Source organism: Petromyzon marinus, chromosome 3 (assembly GCF_048934315.1).
Source record: "Petromyzon marinus isolate PM22_M1 ecotype Great Lakes invasive population chromosome 3, UKy_Petmar_22M1.pri1.0, whole genome shotgun sequence".
In the NCBI taxonomy this organism is placed as follows: Eukaryota; Metazoa; Chordata; class Hyperoartia; order Petromyzontiformes; family Petromyzontidae; genus Petromyzon; species Petromyzon marinus.
The window spans coordinates 17,356,016-17,383,959 of record NC_133669.1 but is presented as its reverse complement, the minus strand read 5'-3'; the positions used below and the strand labels follow the sequence as shown (position 1 = coordinate 17,383,959).

Genomic DNA, 27,944 nt, shown 5'->3' with positions numbered 1-27,944 from the left:
CGAATATTGCGCCAAAGGATTTGATTTAAGACTTTGCTTTTTATGCAGCGGTTCGATTAGCTTTGAAACCCAGGTGGTAAAAGGATTTAGAAATCGGCAGCCTACAGCTTAAATCAGCTGCGCTGATATGTGCACGCCTCCTTCATACGGCTATGTGCGGAGAAACAAAGTGGCATCAACTTCGCACCACCGATGAGATAGATCAGCAGCATTAATACACACGACTCCGCGTAGATCCCTACTCTCTACGGCTCGGATAGCCATCCACGGACCTCGGCAGAGGTGCCTCCACGATTATGGATTCTGAAGCAGTGCAGCAGCAAGTGGCAAAGTGGTGGGGAGAATGTGCTCACTGAAGGATTACGTGGGTGCTGAACATAAATGTAGGAAAATCAGCAGCAGTAGGATCACTGGGGACCTCCAGGGAGATGCCACAATGTGAGGATGATTCCTATAGCTCAGCTGGACATTGCATATTTTCCCTAAATGCCTTTTCTCACTATTTGTCTATTCTTCCTGCTCCTTTTGTCAAAAAGTTACGCGATGATTCATCACTGAGTCCCAAGCTCTATTTTAAGCCATGAATCAATAAGCCCTCAAAAAGCGGTTAGAACTCGCCAGCCAAATGTCCCGACACATCTAAACATCATCGCCACCTACACGTGCAGTTGGGTGGGTGCGTGCGTGCGCATAGTGCACGCGAAAAAGCCAACACGCGCCAAACACGAGCCGACACGAGCCAGCTAAAATCAGCAAAAGGTTTATTTCATGTTGTTCGGGGGCTGCAAAGGCGTCAACAGATTCTTGTAGCCATCTGTCTTTTTATAATCGATTCTTCCCTTTGTTTTTAAATGGCAAAAACGAAGTTCGCGGTGATAACGTAAAACACTCCACCACACCTGCTCCCCCCCCCTGACCACCACCACCACCACCACGCAGCTCCTCCCCCTAAACTCCCCCAACACCTGCCCTACCCCCTATCAAAGACAAAGATCCCCCTTTAGCCTCATAGGCCGCTGGGGAAAGTGCTATTAGTGAGCACCTATTAAGGCTGGCACAGTGGCACACGATGGGGTGGTGTAACCAGCACCACACTCGCCCAGCCGCCGCCCGTTACCTCCCTGCTTTCCAGTGATGTTGACCGCACACACCGCGCCGGCTTGGTAAGCATTTTTGGCTTAGCTGACCTAGCGGGAGGCTCAGGCCTGTTTCAAAAAAACGATCTTGCCACCAGCGACAACCACTCGCACCGTTGGTCGGGAATCGAACCCCGGGTCGACGGGATCACAGCACAGGTGCGCTCACTAACAACCACTGGGACAGCGCTCCTCACAGCACTCGCACTGCCACGCGCATACACACACAGTCATGCCGCACACCCCACACGGACGACGCTTGCCGGCGACGGGGGGGGGGGGGGGGGGAGACGCTTGTAAGTGGGAGGCCGCGAAACCCTTGAGATAAACAAATCACCTAACACACGAGTAACGCATTCCCTTAAACAATATTAATAATAATGAACGTCGTCACCTCGCGAGCTGGGTATTGCCCTGCAGCTAGGTGCGGCCCACAGTAGCCACCTTTCCCGGCTCAAAACTGTGGCATTCAGCCAGAACAAGCATTCAATAATAATAATTATAACAATAATGATCATACAGTAATAAGAATAATGACAATATAATAAATATATGTTCATTTCTTAATCAAAAGCCACGTCTTTTCGGATGAAGATTGCGGGTGTCACGGAACAGGAGGGAGACTGGCTTTTGGCCAGAGTGGCTCTTGGTTGAGACCACGTTAAGACCAGGCCGAGACGATGAAAACCAGAATGGGTCAAGGTTTAGACTGCGTTGACGCCACAATGGAACCAAGTTTATGTCAGAATGGCTCCAGGTTTAGAATGGGTTGAGACCAGTCTGAGACCGGGTTCAACCTGTGAATGATTCCGAGTTGAAACCGTGTCGAGAACCAGCTGAGATTGAGTTGGCGACCAGGCAGGGAGAGAGCTGAGGACCAGCACGAGATGAGATTGAAGCTGCTTAACAAGAGCGTCGCTCGCTAACGGTGGTTTATGGTCGACGTGGCTCGACGGTGCCTCTGAAGGACAGAGGTTCCAAGATCCTCCCTCGCCCGACACCGACCACCGGTGCCGTCACAATCTCGGCAGCAGTCGCCCGCTCGCTCACACGTCGCCCACCCGCCTTTCCGCTCGCTCGCTCGCTCACACGAGAGTGTACGACTTGGGGTAGGCCTGCGCTCTGGTGCCCAAGGGCCCTCCGGCCTCGCCTAGAAGGGAGTCCCGCGACGCTGAGCTGACAGGAGGCAGAGAAACTAGCTGAGGCTGCATGATGGGCACCGCGGCCTGCTGTTGCTGTTGCTGCTGATGCTGCTGCTGTTGCTGCTGCTGTTGCTGCTGTTGCTGCTGCTGCTGCTGCAGGGTGGTGGTCGGTGGAGCCTGTGGCATGGGCTGGGGCCGAGGAGGCCCACATGAGCGACGTGGTGCGGGCTGGAAGGGTCGGGTTGTGGACGCGGGTGTGGCGACGCCATGCGGCGTGTCCACCTTCAGGTAGAGAGGCAGGTTACAGTATTCGCCTAGGAGACGTGAGGAGGAGGAGGGGCAGGGAGAGGGGCCGACGGGTCACAGGCATCAGAGAGACGATCGCACAAGCCACAAAACATTCTAAACCAACATTTTGAGGCGTTGGCCAGGTGGATCAGTGATCCTAGGTTCCAATTCAGGTGTCATCCACCTGCGATAAATCTGGATTCTCAAGTGTAGTGAGTTTATGGTCATAGCCCAATCACCAAGGACTGCACAAAAAAAATATTCCATTCAATTTGGATTTACACTTTATTTGGCAAAATTTCAGCTCTGATAATTAAACACATTAGTTTTGACTCTCGTGCAATGAACAACTCTGCAGTGGGTCAAGTGGGACAGTGCTGCCCAGTGCTGTGTGGACCAGAGACGACTTGGAAAGATCTCAAGAAGCGGCACCGTGACATGCGGTTCTGTGGGCCGTTCTCCGACGCAAAGGGTTGCGCTTGTCTGTGAAAAATCCGAATGGATTCTTTATCTCATTACATGAAATCCAAAGCATAATTAGGAAACATAAAATGTAACATTCAACATTGAGTACAGTTTCCTCAGGGACAGATACATTTTGAGGTCAATCACACAAACATGACCACACTTGATTTAAACTTTCATGACTGCAGGAATTCATACTCTTTGGTTCTTTCGGTAAAGTCACGTAGGTAGAAAAATAACGAATAAATCACGACGTTTTGATAGCAACACAAGCCATCGTCTTCAGGTGAAACAACACAGCAGGCGGACTGCTGAGGCAGGAGGAAATGTAGCGAGAGAGCCACCGCAACCAGAGGCCACATACGCCTGTGGTGGGCACAACCCAAGGGCAAGTGGGCGGGGCTAGGGATGGAATTTGCAAGTCAATGCAAGATCGCAGAGCTCGCACACCTCGGCCAATCCGAGGGGGGGAGGGGCCGCTGCAACGGGCGAGAGGGTGGGGGTGAAATTTACAGAGGGAACAAGTTGATAGAGAGAAATAAACTCCTTAAAAACGTTTTTTTTAAATAACGGTTTTATTAACAACTTCGTTTAACTCACGGTCGAGAAGTAGGTCAATGATGTGGCGCCTGCTCCCACATCAACGCTTACTTGAATTAATTACTTCAGGCGTGCCTGAGACGCGTGGCTCCTGAGACACGTGGCTCCTGAGACGCGTGGCTCCTGAGACACGCGGCGCCTGAGACACGTGGCTCCTGAGACACGTGGCGCCTGAGACACGTGGCTCCTGAGACACGCGGCTCCTGAGACACGTGGTGCCTGAGACACGTGTAACCTGAGACACGCGACTCCTGAGACACGCGGCTCCTGAGACACGCGGCTCCTGAGACACGCGGCTCCTGAGACACGTGGCTCCTGAGACACGCGGCTCCTGAGACACGCAGCGCCTGCTTCTTGGGCGAGGTGATTCCAGAGATTAGGGACCGCGGCGTTTTTTACCTACACAAATATATATAAATAATAAGGATTCCATACAAAATGTAAATTGCCTTAAAGAAGCAAATTAATTATTTCGGTAAAGTCACGTAGATAGAAACAACCAAAGAGTGTGAATTCCTGCAGTCACGAAAGCTTCAAATCAAGATTGAACCGCCTCTACGGGGAGGATTTCCACACAACTCAGACACGACTTCAACCGAGGTGGATGAAAAATTTAGCAATATTTGGAAGGACATTGATCAACCAGGTACAGTGTTAGCTGTTGTGTTACATTTCTAAGTTTGCTAAGTTTTATATATTTTTTCTTTTTTCTCTATCACCTTGTTCCCTCTGTAAATTTCACCCCCACCCACTCGCCCGTTGCGGTGGCCCCTCCCCCTCCCCTCCCTCCTCCCCTCGGATTGGCCGAGGTGTGCAAGCTCTGCGATCTTGCATTGACTTGCAAATTCCATCCCTTGCCCCGCCCACTTGCCCTTGGGTTGTGCCCACCACAAACCCATATAACCTCTGGTTTCAGTATCTCTCTCGCTACATTTCCTCCTGCCTCAGCAGTCCACCTGCTGTGTTGTTTCACCTGAAGACGATGGCTTGTGTTGCTATCGAAACGATCTACGTCACTTTACCGAAAGACCCAAAGGGTATGACCACACTTGCACAAGAGAAATGGTCAGTGGTAGGCATTAAGTGGTGGCAGCACCACAACACCTTTTGTGCCAGGCTTGGTGCACTCCGAGGCCATGTGGAGTGGGTTTGGCAGGAGGCACGCATGACAGACCCAGGTGTTACGGTTAAAAGATCAGGGTGACCTGCAGATGAACCGCTTGTATTCCCCACTGTGCCAACTCATGCATTCCCTCCCCCCACGCACCCCCGATGCTGTCTTTGTTACTTTGAGCACCGCTGCGTTGCTCCTCTGCCACCTGCGTTGCTAGAGAACAGCTGTTGGCAGCCGCCCAGTGGCATCATTCATGAGCCTCCCCAGACGCCTTCACTGGCATCACAGCAAGAAATCAAACCCGGAGCCGTGGATTTCCACTGGAATTGTGAGGCACAACGCCCGAGTCCACGTATCGTTACACAGTGTCAAGCGCACCCACGCATTAACCATCGGCAGTCCTGAAAACGCTCGCCGCCGTCTCACCGGCGCGGTGCGGCACAGGAACGGAGATGGCGCTGCCGCTGGTGCGGAGCGTGGGCCCCCCACAGGTGCCGCCACCCCCACCGGGGCCTCCTCGCGTCGCCGGCAGCAGCGAGGGCGGCGATGCCGTGAAGCGACAGATTCCCGACTCGGAGCCGGACGTGGAGCCCGACAGAGGCGTCTCCCTGATGCGTGGGTGGAGGAGGGAGACGGGAGAGCTCTGAGATTACAATTTTGATGAGGTTCGTTTCTCTTTCCGTTACGAATGTACAATCGGCGTAGACGCCGGGCGGCGATGCACTTTCCCACAAGCCCTCCTTGTTGCACGTGGTGATGATACTGATATTCTTGATTCTGTTAGCTGGTGGGAAATTTTTGCAAATTAAATGAAAAAACAAACTCAATGTCATGTTAACACGAAGGTTTTCCCAGCCAACATTACGATTCCCAATAGCTTTTTGGGCCAGGCTAAATTTGGTCAGATCAGAATCTTTATATAGACTGGAGAAATCCGATGAACTATGAAGCTCTTTTTCACAAATGTGCAGTGAAAAAGAGCTTCATAGCTCATCGGTTCATCCTATGGCCTAACCCAAACATCTATAATTTATTTTCACATCACGGTTCATTCTCTCACTCTATGATCGTAAGCAGGAGGCACCACCACCTAATATGATGGGGGGGAGGCTCCCATGTCCACACCCTCAATGTGAAATTCCATGCGTGGGATGAGACTAAGAGCAATGAATGAGCCTTAGAGGTCACGAGGTGTCGACTGTGCAATAGCTGCGAGAACTGGCAGGAGGAAGCGATGGTGAGCGAGGCCGGGTGGCATTAACAACACTGGCTATGATGACCTCTTTAACTTGAACTTGAATGCCGCGCTCTCCATGACGTTCAATACAATTTTAATATCATAAACAAAAAGAATAGAAAAACATTGATCGTTACGAAGACTAGGTCTTCCCCAATGGAATCGCTGCTGCTCTGACCTCTGCCTTCACCCATCTACCCTCTCCCTTCCCCTCTCCTCTGCCGCCCCCCCCTCACCCGGCAAGTCCCGTGGCCGTCGCGTCTGCACCGCCTCCCTGTGGCGCCTGCTGCCCATGCTGCTGCTTTTGCAGGTGGCAGCCGGACAGTGTCTGAGCCTGCAGCGGTGTAGCAATGGGGGTGTGGGGTGCATATGTCAAAGGTGAGAGGTCAATGACAGCAAGGGGGGTTAAAGGTCAGAGGTTGACAGGCGCTCCAGTCAGAGCGCTCTAGATATGTCATCGATTTCACAAAACCGCTGTAATCGCACGCTTGACTGAAACCTCAAAGTCTTTTAATCTCATTAACACAGCTTCAAACTTGGATTAAGCAGCCTGGGGCACAGAGTCTCTGTTTCTGCCAATAAAAATAAAGATGGGCCTTTCACAGCTACTGAAAGACATTATCGGTTTTCCCATGATGCAATTCTTCCGTTTCATTTGATCGTCTTAATTTAAAAAGTTTGCACATGTATTTGTTTTCCAAAAACAGTTCTGTTGTTACCTATGAACTCCATAATACAGGTTTTTTTGGGTTAGATCGCGTAAATATATAAATATGTCATTAAACCCGCCACCACCCAACACAGCCAATTAGTAAGGTTTGTTACGTAAACAGAACATGCCAATTCGCTACTAGTGTAATGTTAATGAATGGAGACCCAGTCTTCTTCTGGAGGCAACACGTTTATTTAACAGTAATAACTATAACACGAGGTCCCTAGCACAAAGGGGTATCGGCCCTCTACCCGATACCCTGAGGAGATATAGCCTCCAGACTAGCGTGTCCTACTCACTAAGACCACTTCCTCTGTATATCAGCCCTCTGGCTAGGGGGACCTAGGGGAGGCTAGCTGACCCAACCCAGCCAAGGTCCTCGGATCCCGGCCACTGGCCCGCTCGGTCCCGGCCCTTAGAAGGACGTCGGGGTCCGGGGGTTCCCAGGGTCCTATTCTAGGCTGGCTCTTCGGGTCTTCAGCTTGACGACGACTGGCAAACCCGTTCAGGGGTCCGCCTTATATACAGCTCCCAGGGTCACTCCGCCCCTTGGCCACACCTACTCTCTGGAATCTTCTGGAGGGACCTGGACTATTGCGTAATCCCCCAGCCCCCACTGGGGGCCTGGGGTGTATACCTCCGGTTCCCAACCACCCTCTGGGTTCCCTGGCCTAACGGCGTTACTTACTCTTTAGTTCTTTCGGTAAAGTCACGTAGGTATAAAATCGAATTAATTAAATCACGACGTTTCGGGTGCAACACAAGCGTCCGTCATCAGGTGGGACAACCACAGCAAGAAACAATTGCTGATGTTACTTAATACAGACCGTACTCGCTGTCGCCCCCTGTTGACCCATGGCTGGTGCTACACCAGGTAAGTCGCTGTGACCGCGTGTCACGCTATCAAGACTCACTACACTCGTACAGCACACAGGTGTGTTGGTGGGTTTAACGACACATTTATATATTTACACGATCTAACCCAAATAACCTGTATTATGGATGATATTGGTAACAAAAGCCTACGTATTAAACTACCTTAAACTACCTAAAACTTTTCGGTTGCCAACTTTATCAAAATCCCCAGGTATCCCCCACCAAGTCCCGCTGTGGCGTCGGCACCGCCCCACAAAAAATTTGAGCCACCAGCTGCCATTGCTCGCTTTGTTACCGACAATTCAGCCCCCCATTCGTGCAGCACCCCCCCCCCCCCCACCTATGGAGGGGGGCCTGGGGTGAATGCCCCACTCCCCTGCCCACCCCCCTGCCCACCCCCCTGCCCACCCAACCCTGGCGAAGGTACGACCCAAACCTGTGCCCGCTTCCCCACCACGTGCATAAAGATCGCCCGTATAGCCTTAACAGACTCTTGGGACAAGTGCTGGTAACGAGCACCTACAGTGAGGGAAAAAAAGTATTTGATCCCCTGCTGATTTTGTACGTTTGCCCACTGACAAAAAAATGATCAGTCTATAATTTAATGGTACGTTTATTTGAATAGTGAGAGACAGAATAACAACTACAAAATCCAGAAAAACGCACGTCAAAAATGTTATAAATTGATCTGCATTTTAATGAGGGAAAAAAGTATTTGACCCCCTCTCAATCAGAAAGATTTCTGGCTCCCAGGTGTCTTTTATACAGGTAACGAGCTGCGATTAGGAGCACACTCTTAAAGGGAGTGCTCCTAATCTCAGCTTGTTACCTGTATAAAAGACACCTGTCCATTGAAGCAATCAATCAATCAGATTCCAAACTCTCCACCATGGCCAAGACCAAAGAGCTCTCCAAGGATGTCAGGGACAATATTATAGACCTACACAAGGCTGGAATGGGCTACAAGACCATTGCCAAGCAGCTTGGTGAGAAGGTGACAACAGTTGGTGCGATTATTCGCAAATGGAAGAAACACAAAAGAACTCTCAATCTCCCTCGGCCTGGGGCTCCATGCAAGATCTCACCTCGTGGAGTTGCAATGATCATGTGAACGGTGAGGAATCAGCCCAGAACTACACGGGAGGATCTTGTCAATGATCTCAAGGCAGCTGGGACCATAGTCACCAAGAAAACAATTGGTAACACACTACGCCGTGAAGGACTGAAATCCTGCAGCGCCCGCAAGGTCCCCCTGCTCAAGAAAGCACATATACATGCCCGTCTGAAGTTTGCCAATGAACATCTGAATGATTCAGAGGACAACTGGGTGAAAGTGTTGTGGTCAGATGAGACCAAAATGGAACTCTTTGGCATCAACTCAACTCGCCGTGTTTGGAGGAGGAGGAATGCTGCCTATGACCCGAAGAACACCATCCCCACCGTCAAACATGGAGGTGGAAACATTATGCTTTGAGGGTGTTTTTCTGCTAACGAGACAGGACAACTTCACCGCATCAAAGGGACGATGGACGGGGCCATGTACCGTCAAATCTTGGGTGAGAACCTCCTTCCCTCAGCCAGGGCATTGAAAATGGGTCGTGGATGGGTATTCCAGCATGACAATGACCCAAAACACACGGCCAAGGCAACAAAGGAGTGGCTCAAGAAGAAGCACATTAAGGTCCTGGAGTGGCCTAGCCAGTCTCCAGACCTTAATCCCATAGAAAATCTGTGGAGGGAGCTGAAGGTTCGAGTTGCCAAACGTCAGCCTCGAAACCTTAATGACTTGGAGAAGATCTGCAAAGAGGAGTGGGACAAAATCCCTCCTGAGATATGTGCAAACCTGGTGGCCAACTACAAGAAACGTCTGACCTCTGTGATTGCCAACAAGGGTTTTGCCACCAAGTACTACGTCATGTTTTGCAGAGGGGTCAAATATTTATTTCCCTCATTAAAATGCAAATCAATTTATAACATTTTCGACATGCGTTTTTCTGGATTTTTTTGTTGTTATTCTGTCTCTCACTGTTCAAATAAACCTACCATTAAAATTATAGACTGATCATTTCTTTGTCAGTGGGCAAACGTACAAAATCAGCAGGGGATCAAATACTTTTTTCCCTCACTGTATGAAGGCCGGAACGGCACAAGAGGAGGTGGGTGGCCAGCACCACGCCCGGCCACCTTTGTCTACCTAGTGACGGTGTTTACGCATTGCACCAGGTAGTCAATTGAGGCTTAGTCGACCTAGGGGATCCCCAGGACTGCTTCAAATAATTGTTACCGGTGTTGGCTGTGAGCGGGAATCGAACTCTGGTCACCGGGTTCATAGCACAGCGCGCTAACCGCTACACTACCACTCCCCACGACCTTGGCGTTCACCTGCGGCGGCGGCGGTGGCGCCGGCAGCGGTGAGGAGGAGGCCCGCGAGGACGAGCGGTCGCTCACAAAGCACTCGGTGATCTGGAAGGTGGCGTCGCGAAGCTGCTCCTCCATGCGCGCGTGCTCGTAGGCGCGCGCCAGCTCCTCATACGTGGACGACGCGCTCTCCGACACCAGGCTGCTGCGGCCCTTGTCTGGTGGTAGGGTTGGGGGGTTTACCCACAGTGCCAGTGGGAGTCGGCAGAAGGGGAGGGAGAGTGCTCGTGTTAATGCGAGATGGTCACCGCCGCGGTGCAGCCAGGGCTCTCGTTCTTAATCCGGGCGTTGTTTGGACTCCCTAGTGCAACGGTGGCCAACTGGCGTCGCCCGAGCCGCACGAGGCTTTTTAATCCACCACACGTGGCTCTATTGAAGGGGCATAACAGTAGCAGAGAATAATAAATGTCTCCCGAGCTGTGCCGAAAACTGAATTATACATACGCTTATATATACACTTTGCTCTTTGTAGAACTCATGGGTACTCTTTGGCTCTTGGTCTCATACACGTTGGCCACCGCTACCCTAGCGTGTACCTTTATCGAATCTCAATACACCCTCATCTGATGTCCCGTGGTTGACAGCGGTCATCTGGTCTCCGTACATAGAGAATGCCCACCTGGTCTCTGTCTGCCCGTGACCACATCGCTCGGAATGTGCCCGAAATGTTCAGAGCTAAGGCAAGCCAGGATCTAATCTCAGCAGGAAGGTTGAACCCGGGCAGTGCTTGAATGGACGACCATCACGCATGCAGCTTGTGATCAGCTACAGACTAAGGGGTGACATGGTGAGCAGCAGAGGGTAGTGATTTAAACGCCATTGCTGTCTTGTACGTCTGCGGCTACTTTCACCGCACTCGTGACTCACACCGACCAGTGTGGTGAAGGTCAAACAAACCCCCATGACTTGCACAGCAAGAGGAGGCCCTCGTCCAGTAGGGAATTAACAGAAGGGCTGTCCCATCTCGGCATTTCCATTGGTTACCTGACCATGCTGTTTCTTCCTTGCTCTCCTGGTAAATGTAATTCTATAACCTCACCAAGCGTACGTCTTTGATCTCTGCAGCTGCTGCTCTTTCGACCGCAAGGGGTATGGCCGTTGCTGGTAACGTGGCTTAGATCTTAGCGGGAGACGCTCGCCCATCACGTGGGGTGGACGCCGTTACGGCTCACAATGGCCGACTCCGCCATTGTTCTCATGATGGGGGGGGGGGGCTTCTTAAAATCAATTTCACTCGGCTTTGATTTAACCGTGCACGTGGCTACCCACCCCCGCTACATATATAATCTTCATCTGGTCCCTCTCTTAAAGTTATTGATCTCGTCTCTCTGGATCTACCGGCCTTTGCCGTCGGCTCCAGCACCGCCGCTTCCTCACCCGTGTCCTGCGACGGCGTCACGCTGTGGCTGTCACTCTCCCCCGCGGCGGCGCCACCCCCGCCATGCCCAGCGCCACCCCCGACACCAACGCCGCCGCCACCAACGCCACCACCGTGCGGAGTGTGGCCCCGGCTCAGCGTGGTGCCCAGCGTCCACTGACTCACGCAGCGCGGGCGAACCACGCCGCCTCGCCTCGCCGATGGGTCTGCCACGCACGAGGCACACGCGCGCGCAGGCATGAGCACGCGGGCGGGCATGCGGGCGCGCGTGCACAAAAGCGCACGAGGGCACCATCACAGCAATATGTTACGGGAGGCTCTGGCAACGCTGTCTTGCTACCGTCTGTCGCCATATCCAGCAATTGTGGATGGACGATGGTCTGAAATTCCCATTGTCCTCTCCTCATCTTGTAAAAACATTCACATTCAGCCTCATATAGTCACTCAACGTTTGTTGCTTTGTGACTCTACGGTAACAGAGAGGCAGTTGCGGCAAGTGGTTACTCTCTCTCCGTTAAAACTTTTTGCCCGCTTCCTCAGTCACATAACACCCTCTCAAAAATACAACCTCACGTTTTTGAAACAGGAAATTTGTTTAACAGATTGTTGTTTTGCTGCTGCCCCTTCTTGTACTGCTTTTGTGTCTCGAACTATGAGCAGAATGTCAGATGACCATCGTTCATTTAACCCGTGGTAGTGCTATGATGATGACGACGATAGTAGAATGATCGTTTACATTTTCCTTTTTTTTTATCAAGTGCCGCTCACTCGTGGAAGGTCTCGCACCCATGGCACATGCATCCATTCCCCCGGCGCCACCGCCGACTCCACTGCCGCCGCCACCGCCACCACTGACGCCACCGACACCACCGCTGCCTCCCCCGTGGAGCCTGGGCAGCGTGTGATGCGCGCTGGCGTTCGCGTGCGAGCACCGCCGGGCCCTCGTGCCCAGGAACACCCCCCCACCTCCTCCGCTGCCCACGCCACCCCCGATGCCCCCGACGCCCCCGATGCCGATCCCCCCGCCGGCTCCCAGCGCGGGCCCCAGCGCCGAGGAGGAGGACGACGAGGAAAGGGTGCAGCCCACCGCCTTTACCCCGGACGACGACGCCGCCGCGGCCGCCGTGAGGGTGCCAGCCGAGGCCGAGGGAGCCCCGGGCCCCCCGCCCGAGGACGGCGTCAGGGTCAGGGACGTGCCCAGCACCGACTTGGCCCCTTTAGCAAGTAGGGGGCGTGGGAGGGAAAGTGAGGTGGGGGGGGCGGGAGGGGGTCGGCATGGATGGGGAAAGCGGGAGTGAAAGACAGAGTGTCACATGTCACTCTGGGTGGGGAATGAAACATTCACGAGGTTGTTCACTTGCAAAGCGTTCTAAACATGAACACAAACCACTGTCATGAAACTGGCCGGACAGCATTAGCAATCCTTGTGTCTCCGTGGTAAAGGGTTGGCCGTGCAGGGGGTGTGGCTGCATGTTGTAGTGGTGCAGTGTGGTTGGGTAGAGTGGGCCGTGGTAGAAATGTGGTGGGAAGTGGCATGGTGTGGATTAGTGTGGTGAGGGTGAAGTGTGGTTGAATGTGATGGCTGTGCATGAGAGATCACAGTGGCCTTATAGTGGTGTGGTGTGACTGGGTGTGGTGACAGCAGTAGTTTATTTGGTTGTATGTAGTAATGGTGTGGTGTGCCTGAACGTGGTCGTTATGTAATTGCTGCTGTGTGGTTGTACACAATGGTGGAGAGTGGTGGAGTGTGATGGAGCGTGATGGAGCGTGGCAGAGCGTGATGGAGCGTGATGGAGCGTGGCGGTGCGTGGCAGAGCGTGGCGGAGCGTGATGGAGCGTGGCAGAGCATGGCAGAGCGTGATGGAGCGTGATGGAGCGTGGCGGTGCGTGGCAGAGCGTGGCGGAGCGTGGCAGAGCGTGATGGAGCGTGATGGAGCGTGGCGGAGCGTGGCGGAGCGTGATGGAGCGTGATGGAGCGTGGGAGAGCATGGTGGAGTGTGGCAGAGCGTGATGGAGCGTGGCAGAGCGTGGCAGAGCGTGATGGAGCGTGGGGGAGCATGATGGAGCGTGGCGGAGCGTGAAGGAGCGTGGCAGAGCGTGATGGAGCGTGGCAGAGCGTGGCAGAGCATGGCGGAGCATGGTGGAGCGTGAAGGAGCGTGGTGTGGTAGCTGGAATGGTGGCGGCCAGTGTGTCGTCACTGTGTGCTGCGGCTAGTGTGGTGGCGATGGTGTCCACGGGGTGGCGCCGCTCACCGCGCGACGGCGAAAGCGATGGCTCCAGCGCGGAGGCGGAGGCGGCCGAGCCGAGGCCGCAGGGGAACGGCTCAGGCCGCGACGCAAAGTCTCCATCGCCCAGCAACACCGTTGCATTGTCATCCACGTCTACGCAGCACGACACACGCGACACCACACACGCGATACACGCGTCGTCACGTACCCAGACACCGTGTGCGGCGATGTTCCGCGTCGTCGTGTTGCGGCGCGTACCCAGGCGCTCCGTGCTGCCCTTGTCGTCGATGAGGAGCTGCGCGCGGGGGACGTCCACGTGAACGCGTGGGGTCTGGGGCTGCCACTTGGGGGGGTCCCCGGCCCGGGAGCTCTTACTGGGGGTACAGCACGCGGGGACGGCACGTACAGCACGCACGGTACACGCAGCACACACAGTACGCACGCAGCACGCGCACAGGGGGACACACGACACACAGCACAGAATACGCAACACAAGGCGGGAGGGCGGGGGGGGAGAAACAGCACACACAGCACACACGCAGTACACACAGCGCACCACACAAAACACACGGTACAAGTGGGACATGCAGCATGCACAGCACGCACACAGTACGTATGATACACAGCAGGCAGTGTACACGCAGACCACACAGCATATCCACAGTACGCAGCGCATACACAGTACACGCAACACGCAGGGTATACAACACAGCACAGGTCAAACCACACAAGGACGAAGGGTTGCCGCATACAGCACCCACAAGACACACACGCACACACACGCATCAGGCACGGCACTCATGAGACACGTACAGCACACATCACGCACAGCGTTTACAGAAATAACACGCGACAAATACAGGACGACTCACAGCACGCACAGCACACACAAGCCACACAGCACACACGAGACACACACGGCACACACAGCACAAAGGATTAATATGTGCAGTACACATGCACATTTTTGGCACACCACAAAGAGGCGCAGGATAAGCAAAGCACATTCAGAGTGGCTGAGGCATGCAGTGTGCAGTGAGAGGGGCCCAGCCACTCCTGTCGCATGTGCACATCATGCACGAGCGCACACACGTGCACACGCGCATGCATGAACATGCATTTACATCCGTGCCTGTGTGTTAACGTATACTACAGCAGTTACATGGTACCACGTATATATATACACACTTCAGTACTTCTGACGTATATATATATGCACATACACAAATAGATAAGCGGTCAAAATTACTCATCAAATGTCAGAAGCTAAGCAGAGTTGAGCCTGGATAAGTGCTGACCTCTGCTGCCTACGCTGTGGGCAGCAGGGGTCAGTGCAGTAAAATGCATTGTTGTACTGTGCTTCTATGCTCCCCGCCTTCACCAACTCACAATGGCCAGCGTGGTGAAGTATGGTCAAATAACCCCCACGACTTGCACCACGCAGGCAGGACCTCATCCAGCAGTGGACTGACAAAGGGCTGTACATGTTCATATGCAGTACAAATACGTTGCATAGCTGATACATTAAGCTCGTTGTCAGTGATTGACAAAAATTCGAATGATATTCTACAAAAGCTTGTAAGCTGAAATTTGGCACAAATACAGCCGAGTCTTTGCTTAAATATTAGAAAAATCCAAGAGAGAGAGAAAAACATCTATTTTGGGTAGGTGAAGTATGGCCAAATAAGCCCCATGATCCACACAGGCATGGGGAGGGGGCCCTAATCCTGCAGTGGCTTCAGGTTTTAAGCAAATTTTCCCAAACCAGCTGAAAACTCAACAGACCAGCATAGTCTCATTTTCAAGAGTGACCTGGGGTGTGAATCTACCAGGTGTAAGCAACGGTTGTTGTGTATAATGCAAATTGAGTCATTTGCGGGTAAAACTTCCGAATTTGGACCCTGACGCGGCACACAATAGCCCACTCTTGCGAGTGACGTCAAGGGGGTCTTTAACGTTCGCTGTGAAGCTGACGCCACTTAAGACCCGCAGTGATAACCAGAAGCGGTCGCTGGATTCCAACCGCGAACTTCTCCAACAAGCGGCGAACGCGCTACCATTGGGCTGCGTCATCGCACGGCTTGACACAAAGTACGACAAATACAGACGTACAACACACGTGCGTACACACACAGGTGAACCTCATAAATTCGTTTATGTGTGACACAGAGAAGGCGGAATTACCGCCTGTGCATTGCTGGTTGGTGCGTAAAGGGTTTTGCCAAAGCGTAGTGATGAACACTCACCTCATCAGCATTTCCGCAAGACTTTTGGCATCTTTAATGAACAGATAATTCAATAAAGGTAGCGGCAAACAAAGGTGTGACGCGAGTAAACACAAGGAGAGCACGATGGCGGTGACACAAAGGGCAGGTGAAGGGAGACACAAAAGCGTCGCACAACAGATGAGAGGGAAGAGGCAATGCAACCTCAAGATAATGGAACACAAACGAGTCCAAACAGGGGACAGCAGATACATTTATTGATGGATTAATACACGATAAGTGACAACAGATATATATACGATTGTCTCCATACAAAATAACCCAGAAAAAACGCAACAGAAAATTAAAAGTGAATGTAGGAAATGGAATATGTTTGGTCGTTTCATTTTTGGGTTTAGCACGCAAAAGTGATATGAATTTTGGTCATTTTCATGGGGTGCACAGACAAGACAAAAAACGTGTGTTGGCATTGGAATGGTCGTTGGGTAAATCAAAAGACAAAGAAAAGGATGGTACGGGGGGCACAAAGACGTCCGGTGGAGAGGGGGGGCACGTGGGAGAGAAGGCAGAGAGAGAATTTTCATTTCAACGGCATCTTTAATCACGGATCATTGTTCCCAACCTTAACGCCTCTCTGGCCACTGCTGTGTGACTTCATTCTGTTGGCAGGATGGTAGCGCAGTTGGCAAATCATGTAGACACCAGTGCACACTCTCATACATACAAAGATGTACCATACGTAAAATGTTGGGGCATGTGCTATTAGCGAGCTCTTTTTAAGACTGAAACAGTGCATAATTGAGTGGTATGGTCAGCACCACACTGGGCCAGCCACTTTTTTTCACCCCAGTGCTGATGTTTTACATACTGCGTCAGGTACTAATTTAAGACTGAGTCGACCTAAGGGAGGCTCAGATATCTGGGTCGACCTAGGTGAGCTTCAGATGTCACTCCCCACTGACGTTAGCCATGGCCAGGAATCAAAATCAGGTTGCTGGGTTTGTACTGCAATGTGCTACCCATTTAGTGCCACAGTTTCTCACACCAATACCAATACCCGCCATTCGCCACTAAGTGAAGGTGACGTCACCACGGCGCCTGTGCCAGGCCAGGTGCGCTTTGAGGCCACGTGAAGTATCGAAGGCTCGCTCACAGGTCACGGGACAGACCCAGGTTCCATGCGTTGGCTGAGATGACTAGCAGATGCACCAGCTATACCCCCTACTGTGCCAACTTGCTGCATTTTAGCTGCCCGGCGCTCCGCTCATCGTGAGCGTCGCTCCTCCGCCCTCAGTGGTTGTTGGAGGGCGACTGCCTCCAACTGCCCAGTAGCGTCCTTCACAAGCCTCCTCCACACATATAAACACACACACTCACACATCTGACGTAAGTGAAGCCCAGCACCAGTTTAGATATCACTCACCACTGACAGGTAAACACACAATGGACACTCTTCACATATAGTCTCAACAGACTGTTCGGACAAGTGCTGTTAGCAAGCACCTATGAAGGCCGGCATGGCACACGAGGGAGTGACTCGCCAGCACCACACCCTTTGTCCCCTAGTAGTGATATCTACACACCGCACCAGGTACTCGTTTGAGGCCAAATCGACCTACAGGAGGCCTAGGACCAGTACAGATAATCGTCACTGGTGTCGACCGTGAGCGGGAATCGAACTCGGGTCGCCGGGTTCGTGGCGCAGTGCGTGCACACACACACACATAAGCATGCATGTACAATTCACCACATACGTACGTGCGGTTCAAACGAGTGTCAAGGGAAGCTGGGGTGTACTCAGGATAGCGGGAGCTAGGCAGGCCAGCGGAATAATCGGGGTGATCAGGGGAATGGAGGATGATCGGGGTGGTGAGGCTGAGCACCTCTGAGCCGCTTGAGGCGGCGCTGGCGGCGGTGTTTGCGCACGGCGCAGGCGAGCGCCAAGATGGCAGAGAGGAGCAGGAGACCGCAGCAGAGCGACGCGGTGAGCGCGACGCCATCGCCATCCGGCACCCGCGGACTATCGGCATCCAGCCGCGTTAGGGGCGGCACCGTGCCTGCACGGAGCGGGGGAGCGGGCGCCGGAGGGGGGGGGGGGGGTCGGTGGGTGGGTGGGAGGCACGGCAGCGTGTGAATCGCTGCGACATGCGCCATCGCCGTGCACGCACGCATGGCGGGATAAGCAATCACGTGTGTATAAAGATACACGCGTGTAAATGTTAATATCACACGTGTGCGCACGCGCATACATTAGCACATCGGAGACTCACATTCTTACCAAAAAATATATACAAAAAGGACAAAGATCCCCCGTATAGCCTTAACAGACTTGTGCAGCCAGCACCATGCCCTACTAGATTTGTCTCCACAGTGCTGATGTTTTTTTCCCACCACACCATGTACTTATTTAAGGCTGAGTCGACCGAAACGAGGCTCAGGACAGGTTCAGATATCTCTCGCCACTGTTGATGGTCATCAGCAGGAATCGAACTCGGGTAACCGGATTCATACTGCAAAACGCTAATCGCAACACTACCACTCCCCAAACACACAAACATACAGACAAGTGCTGTTAGCGAACATCTATGAAGGGCAGCACAGCACACGAGGAGGTGGGTGGCCAGCACCACTCTCACCCGCCTTTGTCCCCTAGTGGCGAGGTTTACAAACTACACCAGGTACTCATTTGAGGCCGAAGGGAGGTCCAGGACTGGTTGAAATATTCGTCACTGTTATTGGCCGTGAGTGGGAATCGAACTCGGGTTGCCGAGTTGTTAGCGCAGTGAGATAACCACCACACTAGGCACACGCAAATACACGCGTGTGCGTGCGCGCGAATGAGCGAGCACCTCCATTGGCGTCGAGCGTGGCGAAGGAGTGGAGGCGCTCGGAGCAGCCAGCTGCGTTGCAGGCGCGCGCCCGCACCTCATACCACGTGCCCTCGCGGAGAGACGCCAGCACGGCGTGCACGCGCGACCACCCGTCCGCTCGCCACCAGCCCTCGCCCACGCCGCCGCCGGCACTGCCACCCCCGCCACCACCGCCAATGCCTACCAGGGATGCCGCCGACACATAGCCAGTCACCCGGCCAATTAGTCAATCAATCAATGAACCGATTTCAACTAACCAGAAAGCCAATGATGCAGAAAGCCAGTTATGAGACAGTCAACCATTCAGCCAGCCAGCCAATTAACCAGTCACACTGCCAAATCATCCAACATTTCAGTTCATAAACAAACAAACAAAAAATCCGTTAAACTATTAATCAAGTAATAATGTCGTAAACCAGCCATACAATTAAATAATCATACAACTGGCCACTGAACTAACCAATCAACCAAGCATAACCAGCCATCCACTCAAACAATTCATAAATGAACTTATTAATCAAACCATTCATCCAAGCAACCACCTATCCACCCCATCATACGCAACACTCACACCCAACCATATAATCATTCGACACCCCATGAAGGCTCCCAGCCATCCGCCCGCGCCTGCCCCTCACCGCCTGTTCCAGATGCAGTGGCCGGCGCAAGCCGGGTCCAACTGTCAGGCGCGGCCACGGCGGACGAGGGGCCGCCCGCTGGAGGCCCAGGCGGCCGCGACCACCCCGGCTGCCCGGCCGTGGCCGCACCCCAACCCTCGGGGGCCCCGGCGACACCACCATCACCGCCGCCTCCTCCGCCGCCTCCGCCACCAGCCCCGCCAGGAGGCAGGTGCGACCACGGGGCCACTCTCGTTCCACCGCCGCCGCTGCCTCCGCCGCCGAGAGACAGCGCGGAGCCAGGCAAATCCGAGTCTTTGGTGAGCCCCGGGAGTTTCGGGATGGATGACGAGGACGATGATGACGAAGAGGCGGGGGTGCCCGGCGTGCCGATGGGGCGGAACTCGATAGAGAAGGACGTGAGGGGGCAACCGCCATCCGAGAGGCCCAAGAGCAGCAGCGCGGCGTGCGTGGAGTTGACGAAGGACAGCGTGTGGGAGTCGGGCTCCGCGCGCGAGAACCACGGCGCTAGAGGGGCACGAGGACAGCGGAGGGGCAGAGGCACGCATCTGTGTGCGTCCGTGCATCTGTGTGCGTCCGCACGTCTTTACACGTCTGTGCGGCGGCGAATCCGCGTGAACGTCGCGTCTGCACCCACTCACCTTTGCCCTGCGTCTTGGCCTCGAGGATCTCACTGATCCTCCCCGTGCCCACAGCGTTGCGCGCGGCGAGCGTAAACTTGTACCACGTGCCGCATCGCAGCTGCTGCACACGTAGCGAGCGCTCGCCCGGACCCACGCGCACCTCGTCCCAGCGCTCGCCCCGCTCCGACGACAGCTGCAGCACGTAGCCTGCACACGGCTCGCCAGGGACCAGAGAAGCAGCAGCAACAGCAGGAGATGCAGCAGCAGCAACGGTTAGCAAGAGACGATAGTAGCAGCAATAGCAGCAGCAGAGACAGCAGCATTAAAGACAGCAGTAGTAACAGCAGCAGCAAAAGCAAAGACAAATCAGCATCAATAGCACCAATAACGGCAGTAATGTTTCAAAACCGATCGCATTAAAAGCAACATCGAAGGCAACACCAATGACAGCAGCATTAATAGCAGCAATGTAATTCTAATCCCACCAGGAGTCGAACTCATAAACCTGTTCTCTGGGGACGTCCCCACTCACCTCGGATGTTGCTGCCTCCATCGTCGCCGGTGACCCAAGTGAGGGTGATGGAGTTGGCTGTTGTCTTGGAGACGGACAGTCGTGGCTGATCAGGCGGAACTGAACACACACAGCAACATCAGCCACCATTCACCATTAAGTGGCACCAACATCACCACAGCTCCTGTGCCAAGATAGGTGAACTTCGAGGCCATGTGAAGTGTTCCAGGCTAGCTGGCAAGTGGTCACGGGAACAGACCCAAGTGTTACAGGCTACATTATTGTACAATCCCCCCTACGCCAATGCGCCATGAATGAGCCACCTGGCTCCGTACTGTCTATCACAAGCATCCTCCACATGGTGCAATTTTGACACCAAATCAGCCCATCCTTAAATGTGGCTATGTGACCCAGTATCCTCACCTGTTTAAGGAGTTCACTGATGGAAAAATATCTAATTATATATCTAAACCTCTTAACAATATGCAAGCTCCTCACAGAATCAAGTCTGGTTAAACCCAGGATGGATTGTATGTCTGCTGTAGCAGATGGGCAGAGAATATGGCCTCTGTGCATTGCTTCCCCTGCCTATACCCATATTGGGGCTTCATGAGCTTCTCATCATGCTCAGCGAGAGCATCTTTTTTTCAGGACAACCTCAAATAAGTACCTGGTGCAATGTTCACACATCGCACCAGGCACTAATTTGAGGCCGAGTCGACCTAGGGGCGGCCCAAAACCGTTTTTCAGATACTCGTCACTGGTGTTAGCTGCGAGCAGGAATCGAACTCGTGTCGCCGGCTTAGTAGCGTGGTGCGCCAACACGCACGCGCACACACACACCCTGCACAGTGAGCTGCAGGGTGATGCGGTCAGAGCCCCACGAGTTGGAGGCCTCGCAGCTGTAGAAGCCGGAGTCGTCGGCCTTGACGGCGCGGATCACGAGGCTGCCGTTGGTGTGGATGAGACGGCGCGCATCCGACCACAGAGCCACAGGCACGCCGTCACTATGTTCGCACACACACATACACACGCGCACACCAAACACACATAGTCAACATCATCATAACAAGTTCCAGGCCTCTGTCTGATTGAGGTCTTCGCCACACCGTGTCAGTCATGGGGGGGGGTGTCTGACCGCACTGACCACGCTGGTCAGTGAGGAGCGGTGATAGGAGGTTGAGCATCGGTTCCGCTTTCACTCGCTATCGATGTCAGCCACGGTTGGGATTCAAAACTGAGGTCAGCGGGGTCATCATGCAGTGTGCTAAATACTGCACCGCAGCTCTCCCCAGTTGTAAGGCTTTTGGAAAGTTGTTCTGCCCGTTGTTTCCCTCACAAGCGGAGTACAGAAGTATGAACAATGCACAACAAATTAGTAAACGATATCCACTCTCCAAAATACGAGTTTGTTTTTTGAAAAGGCATGATCCGATCTGGAGAGCGTCTGTTGCATTACGAAAATATGCAAATGGGATGACTGAAAGCAAGTCTGTCTTGTTTCTCTACATGGTTCCTTTGAAGTGTAATTAATTTATATACAGTGAGGGAAATAAAGTATTTGATCCCCTGGTGATTTCGTACGTTTGCCCACTGACAAAGAAATGATCAGTCTATAATTTTAATGGTAGGTTTATTTGAACAGTGAGAGACAGAATAACAACAAAATCCAGAAAAAAACGCATGTCAAAAATGTTATAAATTGATTTGCATTTTAATGAGGGAAATAAGTATTTGACCCCTCTGCAAAACATGACTCAGTACTTGGTGGCAAAACCCTTGTTGGCAATCACAGAGGTCAGACGTTTCCTGCAGTTGGCCACCAGGTTTGCACACATTTCAGGAGGGATTTTGTCCCACTCCTCTTTGCAGATCTTCTCCAAGTCATTAAGGTTTCGAGGCTGACGTTTGGCAACTCGAACCTTCAGCTCCCTCCACAGATTTTCTATGGGATTAAGGTCTGGAGACTGGCTAGGCCACTCCAGGACCTTAATGTGCTTCTTCTTGAGCCACTCCTTTGTTGCCTTGGCCGTGTGTTTTGGGTCATTGTCATGTTGGAATACCCATCCACGACCCATTTTCAATGCCCTGACTGAGGGAAGGAGGTTCTCACCCAAGATTTGACGGTCCATGGTCCTTTTGATGCGGTGAAGTTGTCCTGTCCCCTTAGCAGAAAAACACCCCCAAAGCATGTTTCCACCTCCATATTGGACGGTGAGGATGGTGTTCTTGGGGTCATAGGCAGCATTCCTCCTCCAAACACGGCGAGTTGAGTTGATGCCAAAGAGCTCCATTTTGGTCTCATCTGACCACAACTCTTTCACCCATTTGTCCTCTGAATAATTCAGATGTCCATTGGCAAACTTCATACGGGCATGTATATGTGCTTTCTTGAGAAGGGGGACCTTGCGGGCGCTGCAGGATTTCAGTCCTTCACGGCGTAGTGTGTTACCAATTGTTTTCTTGGTGACTATGGTCCCAGCTGCCTTGAGATCATTGACAAGATCCTCCCGTGTAGTTCTGGGCTGATTCCTCACCGTTCACATGATCATTGCACCTCCACGGGGTGAGATCTTGCATGGAGCTCCAGGCCGAGGGAGATTGACAGTTCTTTTGTGTATCTTCCATTTGCGAATAATCGCACCAATTGTTGTCACCTTCTCACCAAGCTGCTTGGCAATGGCCTTGTAGCCCATTCCAGCCTTGTGTAGGTCTACAATCTTGTCCCTGATATCCTTGGAGAGCTCTTTGGTCTTGGCCATGGTGGAGAGTTTGGAATCTGATTGATTGATTGCTTCTGTGGACAGGTGTCTTTTATACAGGTAACAAGCTGTGATTAGGAGCACTCTCTTTAAGAGTCTGCTCCTAATCTCAGCTCCTTACCTGTATAAAAGACACCTGGGAGCCAGAAATCTTTCTGATTGAGAGGGGGTCAAATACTTATTTCCCTCATTAAAATGCAAATCAATTTATAACATTTTTGACATGCGTTTTTCTGGATTGTTTTGTTGTTATTCTGTCTCTCACTGTTCAAATAAACCTACCATTAAAATTATAAACTGATCATTTCTTTGTCAGTGGGCAAACGTACAAAATCAGCAGGAGATCAAATACTTTTTTCCCTCACTGTATCTACCAAAGAAAGCATCACTGAGCCTCGCGACAATTTTTTCAGAAGGATCTCACATTGAGATGTTGAACCAATTCCACAAAAGAGCCTTTGGCATCATGCAAAACGAAAAGTATCCGGAGAATAACCCATCACGCATACGAGGAGAGGATGACCCTCAAAGCTCCGCGCAGACGGCTTGTATGTATATATGTTAAACATCGTTCGCATCATACTAATTGGAGGTGCGGGGGAAGGACAACAAACTAATCACAAAAAACAGTTCTAAAAAAATTAGTTTTCAATCTAGCTTTAAAAGTGCATAACTCCAGTGGCTGCTTATTGGAAGAGCGCTCCAGACGGCCGCAGAAGCGCACCTGAAAGCACGCGATGCGGTAACCGTCTTTGTTCAATGGCCAGCCAAAAGTCGCTGTGAGGATTACCGGAGTTCGCGTGATGGTTTATGCTCCTTGACGAGATCAGCAAGGTGCTGTTGTTTATTTGTGGCAAGCACTTTTTGTGTAATGAGTGCAACCTTATAACGTATTCGTTCGGCAACCGGAAGTCAATCGCCGTACTGCCACCTCGCAGCTCAAGGCCATCCAAATGCTAACCAGGCTCAACGCTGCTAAGCTTCTGAGACCTCATGCGATCGGCTGATTTGACGATTTGCCTGCCTAAGGAAGGCTATGGACTTTTCTTATCGTCGTGCCGTGTGTGCCGTTTGTTGTTTCGCGGGCGGGACCTGTCCTTGGTCCAGCGCACGGAGGGGCCGGGTTCGCCAACGGAGCGACAGGGTAACTGCACGTCCCTCATCCACGGCGATGACACGCGGCCTCCAAACGACAGCACCCGCGCCGGCGCTGAGCAACCACAACAACAACGCCCGCCGCAAAACCTTCAGCAACAACAGCAATCAACGTCGACGCACGTCCACTGTGTGTCCGTGTTTCCTGTGTCTTTCACGTCCCCCCAACATATGCCCGTGTGTCCCCATGTCCGTTATGTTTCTGTGAGTCCCCAGTTTCCCCGACGTCCTCATGTACTCTATGTGTTCATTGTGTCCCTGCACGTGGCAGTGTCCCTGTGTCTCCAGCGCCCTCCATTTCCCCGTGCGCTCAACGCGCTTTCGTGTCTTCACGTTCTTCACGTGTCCCCGCGTGTCTCCGTCCGTGTGTGTCCTGTGCCACCTCCATCCCCGTGTCCCCGTGTCCCTCACCCTTGTGCATGGCCTCGACGGGGACGCTGTGGGTGGCGTTTCCTCTCCCGGCCGCGGTGCTGGCGCTCACACTCACGACGTAGCGCGTTCCCGTGCGGAGGTTCCCCACGCGGTACAGCAGTGTATCGGGCGCCGACTCAAACTCGCTCACCACCTGCACACACACACACACACCCCTGCGCGTTACCGTGTGTACACACACCCAAAGACAAAGATTCCGCGGAAAGCCTTAACAGACTTTTGGGGAAATCACACCTCCGATTAGTGCGGTTGGCTACATATGGTGCAAAGAAGTTCAACATACATACCGGGCAAGTGCTGTTAGCGAGCACCTATGAAGGCTGGAAGTTCAGGAAGATGGTGTGGGGTGTGTACCGCGTGTGGCTGGCCCTGATAGTTCAGATAGATGGTGCGGGATGTGTACCGTGTATGGCTGGCCCTGGTAGTTCAGGTAGATGGTATGGGGTGTGTACCGTGTGCGGCTGGCCCTGGTAGTTCAGGAGATGGAGTGGGGTGTGTACCATGTGTGGCTAACCCTGGTAGTTCAGGTAGATGGTGTGGGGTATTCACCGTGTGTGCCTGGCCCTGATAGTTCAGTTGAATGCTGTGGGGTGTGTACCGTGTGTGGCCGGCGCTGGTAGTTCAGATAGATGCTGTGGGGTGTGTACCGTGTGTGGCCGGCCCTGGTAGTTCAGGTAGATGGTGTGGGGTGTGTACCGTGTGGGGCCAGCCCTGATAGTTCAGGTAGATGGTGTGGGGTGTGTACCGTGTGTGGCCGGCCCTGGTAGTTCAGGTAGATGGTGTGGGGTGTGCACCGTGTGTGGCTAGCCCTGATAGTTCAGGTAGATGGTGTGGGGTGTGTACCGTGTGTGGCTGGCCCTGGTAGTTCAGGTAGATGGTGTGGGGTGTGCACCGTGTGTGGCTAACCCTGGTAGTTCAGGTAGATGGTGTGGGGTGTGTACCGTGTGTGGCTGGCCCTGGTAGTTCAGGTAGATGGTATGGGGTGTGTACCGTGTGTGGCTGGCCCTGGTAGTTCAGGTAGATGGTGTGGGGTGTGTACCGTGTGTGGCCGGCCCTGGTAGTTCAGGTAGATGGTGTGGGGTGTGTACCGTGTGTGGCCGGCCCTGGTAGTCCAGGTAGATGGTGTGGGGTGTGTACCGTGTGTGGCTGGCCCTGGTAGTTCAGGTAAATGGTGTGGGGTGTGTACCGTGTGTGGCCGGCCCTGGTAGTTCAGGTAGATGGTGTAGGGTGTGTACCATGTGTGGCTGGCCCTGGTAGTTCAGGTAGATGGTGTGGGGTGTGTACCGTGTGTGGCTGGCCCTGGTAGTTCAGGTAGATGGTGTGGGGTGTGCACCGTGTGTGGCTAACCCTGGTAGTTCAGGTAGATGCTGTGGGGTGTGTACCGTGTGTGGCTGGCCCTGGTAGTTCAGGTAGATGGTATGGGGTGTGTACCGTGTGTGGCTGGCCCTGGTAGTTCAGGTAGATGGTGTGGGGTGTGTACCGCGTGTGGCCGGCCCTGGTAGTTCAGGTAGATGGTGTGGGGTGTGTACCGTGTGTGGCCGGCCCTGGTAGTTCAGGTAGATGGTGTGGGGTGTGTACCGTGTGTGGCTGGCCCTGGTAGTTCAGGTAAATGGTGTGGGGTGTGTACCGTGTGTGGCTGGCCCTGGTAGTTCAGGTAGATGGTGTACTTGCGGATGAGGCCGTTGGGCGTGAGGGGCGGAAGCCACGAAACCATGGCCGCGTTCGCCGACGCAGCGGCCGCTTTAATCCCAGCCGGACTTCCTGGCACTGAGACGCAGGGACGCAGAGACGGCGAAAGAGACAAACAGCGTTGGTGTTGCCGTCCGCAGGAGGTGTATTGCAGTGCAGTGTGGATCATTGCGCTGTGGATCGGTGTGCGGTGTTACCGTCCTCGGCGGTGCGGGCCTGCGTGGCGGGGCTGCGTGCACCCTCCCCGGCCCGTGTGCACGCCGCCACTTGCACACTGTACTCCGTGTACTTGAGCAGCCCCCGCAGCTGCGCGCGCGTCTCCGTCGTACTCACATTGCTCACCTCGCCGGGGTCTGGCACGTAAACAACAACAATCACAACATCAACAACAACAATAGCGGCACCTACATTAATGCCACAAAAACACACACACAACAGCAAACAGAACTACATTAAGCACAGCAACCTCGCAGCAACAACAACGTTAAGCACTATAACATTAAATGCAACAATATTAAATACACTCGACCACACAGTTATATTTGAAACAACTTTAAGCGCGAAAATTGCAATGTTGCAATCGTTTGGGGAGTGTGCTGCGATGTATGTATTTTGAACTTCTTTCGCACCGTACGTAGCCAATCATGCTCATCTTAGGTGCGGGCGTGGTGTGCCGTTTTGTGTCGTGTGGTGTGGCTCAACGGAGAGGTACACGGCATGCTAGTGGGGTGCGAAGCTCGGTGTGCGGCTTAACGATGAGTCAACACGTGAATGTGAGTCGTGGGGCGTGATGGTGTGGCACTGCAATGTGCCGCATGCTTCTTCTATGTTGTGCCACTGTGTCAATGTAGCACATTCACAGATTCAATTCAGCCGGGGTCTGTCCGGTTGGGGGACCTGGAGAATATTTCTGCACCCGGCACACCACATGCAGTACACCTCTTGCTGTGGCTCTGGTGACCAGCCACGTGCCTATTCGAGGTCTACCGGTGACCAGGAAAACACATGGTGAGAAATTAAACCCTGAGCACAATGGTGTGGTGCGTTGGTGTGGCACGACGGTCTTGCGAGTATCATGAGCGGCACGACGGTGCGACGCAACGATGCGGCGTGCAAGCCTCACCGCCGTCGGTTGACAGGGGCCAGTAGGTGACGCGGTAACCGGTGAGGACCCCGTTGAAGGCGTCCCTGGGGGGCGGCTCCCACGTCACCTCCACGGCCTCCGACGACATGGCCACCACGCTCACCGTGCCAGGGGGCCGGCTCGGCACTGGACGCAGGGACGAGGGGACACCACGTGTGGACACGGAGGACATGGGATGCGGAACACAGGGACACGGAGACATCGGGACGTAGAACACGGGGGCATGTGGACATGGAACGTGAGGACACCACGCAGGACAAAGGGACGCGGGGATGTGGGGACATGGGATGCGAGACACAG

At 53.3% G+C, this 27,944-nt stretch overlaps 2 protein-coding genes across 4 annotated transcripts in view; both read right to left on the bottom strand.

The window, feature by feature from the left end:
- Positions 1-744: 744 nt before the first annotated feature.
- On the bottom strand, positions 745-12,359 carry LOC116955824 (uncharacterized). The gene is made up of 6 exons (XM_032977142.2): positions 12,153-12,359; positions 11,366-11,572; positions 9,953-10,146; positions 6,219-6,316; positions 5,172-5,353; positions 745-2,592 (listed from the first exon to the last, which is right to left on the bottom strand). The coding sequence occupies exons 1-6, from the start codon at positions 12,169-12,171 to the stop codon at positions 2,222-2,224; spliced, it is 1,071 nt and encodes a 356-aa protein (XP_032833033.1). The 5' UTR covers positions 12,172-12,359; the 3' UTR covers positions 745-2,221.
- A 62-nt stretch (positions 12,360-12,421) lies between these two features.
- Positions 12,422-27,944, bottom strand: part of LOC116955807 (cell adhesion molecule DSCAM-like) — a 79,762-nt gene continuing 64,239 nt past the window's right edge. Inside the window, exons 26-39 of one of the 3 annotated variants that reach the window (XM_076051900.1) lie at positions 27,624-27,770; positions 26,698-26,853; positions 26,439-26,578; positions 24,791-24,944; positions 24,317-24,434; positions 21,306-21,469; positions 20,484-20,582; positions 19,970-20,158; positions 19,329-19,835; positions 18,670-18,870; positions 17,704-17,877; positions 15,843-15,872; positions 13,804-13,979; positions 12,422-12,581 (exon numbers count right to left, since the gene is read on the bottom strand). In XM_076051900.1, the coding sequence (XP_075908015.1) occupies positions 12,552-12,581; positions 13,804-13,979; positions 15,843-15,872; positions 17,704-17,877; positions 18,670-18,870; positions 19,329-19,835; positions 19,970-20,158; positions 20,484-20,582; positions 21,306-21,469; positions 24,317-24,434; positions 24,791-24,944; positions 26,439-26,578; positions 26,698-26,853; positions 27,624-27,770 (2,285 nt within the window). In that variant the 3' untranslated portion in view covers positions 12,422-12,551. Of the gene's footprint in view, positions 12,582-13,619; positions 13,749-13,803; positions 13,980-15,842; positions 15,873-16,055; positions 17,878-18,669; positions 18,871-19,328; positions 19,836-19,969; positions 20,159-20,483; positions 20,583-21,305; positions 21,470-24,316; positions 24,435-24,790; positions 24,945-26,438; positions 26,579-26,697; positions 26,854-27,623; positions 27,771-27,944 lie in introns of those variants that run through there. The other 2 variants (XM_032977127.2, XM_032977132.2) reach the window with 2 other exon arrangements.